Consider the following 1,034-nt stretch of genomic DNA (forward strand, 5'->3'; position numbering starts at 1 on the left):
GGAGCCACCAGGACCGCCGCCCCCCGGCCTGCACGGGGCGAGGGCATCCCTCGGGAGGGGAGGGGGAAATCCTACAAAAAGCCTGGCGACCCACCCGCTTTGGGTAAATAACGCCCAGGGCTGTGGGAGACGCCACCTTCTTTGTTGCTCATATCGTCAGCGCCAGTCCCGGAGGACCTCGGCTCCGCGTGCCCTCTGCCGTGCCTGACGACAGAAGCGACTCGACACGCTTCCCAGCGTCCGCTGCTAATAAATAAGACCATCTGTCCTCCTGTAGGTGAGGTCCTTGTGAAGGTGGAAAAGCAGGGGAAAAGGTGCGCGATTTTTTTTTTTTTTTTGCTTGAGGTGCCTTTGGAACACCCTCGCGTTCCCTCAGCGAGGACCCAGCCTCCAGCGCGGTGCACAGTGGGAGTTGTAGTTCGCCAGCGCAGCCGGTCCTGCTGGGCTCAAGCCAGCCTGGGAGGAAGGAACTAACCCACTTGGGCGCCTGTGTGGGGGGGTCTTCTTAGGATGGGGGTGGAACCTTACCGAGTTACTTTTTATTTTGATTTCCTAAATAGATTTTTTATTGATTTTAGAGATGAAGGGAGAGAGAGAGAGAAACATCAATGATGAGAAAGAATCATTTTTTTTAATATATTTTATTGATTTTTTACAGAGAGGAAGGGAGAGAGAGATAGTTAGAAACATCGATGGGAGAGAAACATCGATCAGCTGCCTCCTGCACACCTCCTACTGGGGATGTGCCCGCAACCCAGGTACATGCCCTTGACCGGAATCGAACCCGGGACCTTTCAGTCCGTAGGCCGACGCTCAATCCACTGAGCCAAACCGGTTTCGGCTGAGAAAGAATCATTGATTGGTTGCCTCCTGCAAAGCCCCTATTGGGGATGAAGCCCGCAACCTGGGCTTGTGCCCTAACTGGAAATTGAACCACGAACCCTTTGGCTCATGGGACGATGCTCAACCAACTGAGCGACACCAGCCAGGGCAGATTGACTTAATTTTTTAAAAATATTTTTTATTGATTTTAG

General features: G+C 52.6%; 1 protein-coding gene across 1 annotated transcript in view; it reads right to left on the reverse strand.

The window, feature by feature from the left end:
- The window catches only part of TSNAX (translin-associated factor X), a 12,654-nt gene extending 12,484 nt beyond the window's left edge, over positions 1–170 (reverse strand). Inside the window, exon 1 of the mRNA XM_006758638.2 lies at positions 137–170. Coding sequence (XP_006758701.1) covers positions 137–152 — 16 coding nt within the window. The 5' untranslated portion in view covers positions 153–170. The remainder of the gene's footprint in view (positions 1–136) is intronic.
- Between the last annotated feature and the right edge of the window lie 864 nt (positions 171–1,034).

The sequence above is a fragment of the Myotis davidii genome, unplaced genomic scaffold (genome assembly GCF_000327345.1).
Source record: "Myotis davidii unplaced genomic scaffold, ASM32734v1 scaffold295, whole genome shotgun sequence".
Taxonomy (NCBI): domain Eukaryota; kingdom Metazoa; phylum Chordata; class Mammalia; order Chiroptera; family Vespertilionidae; genus Myotis; species Myotis davidii.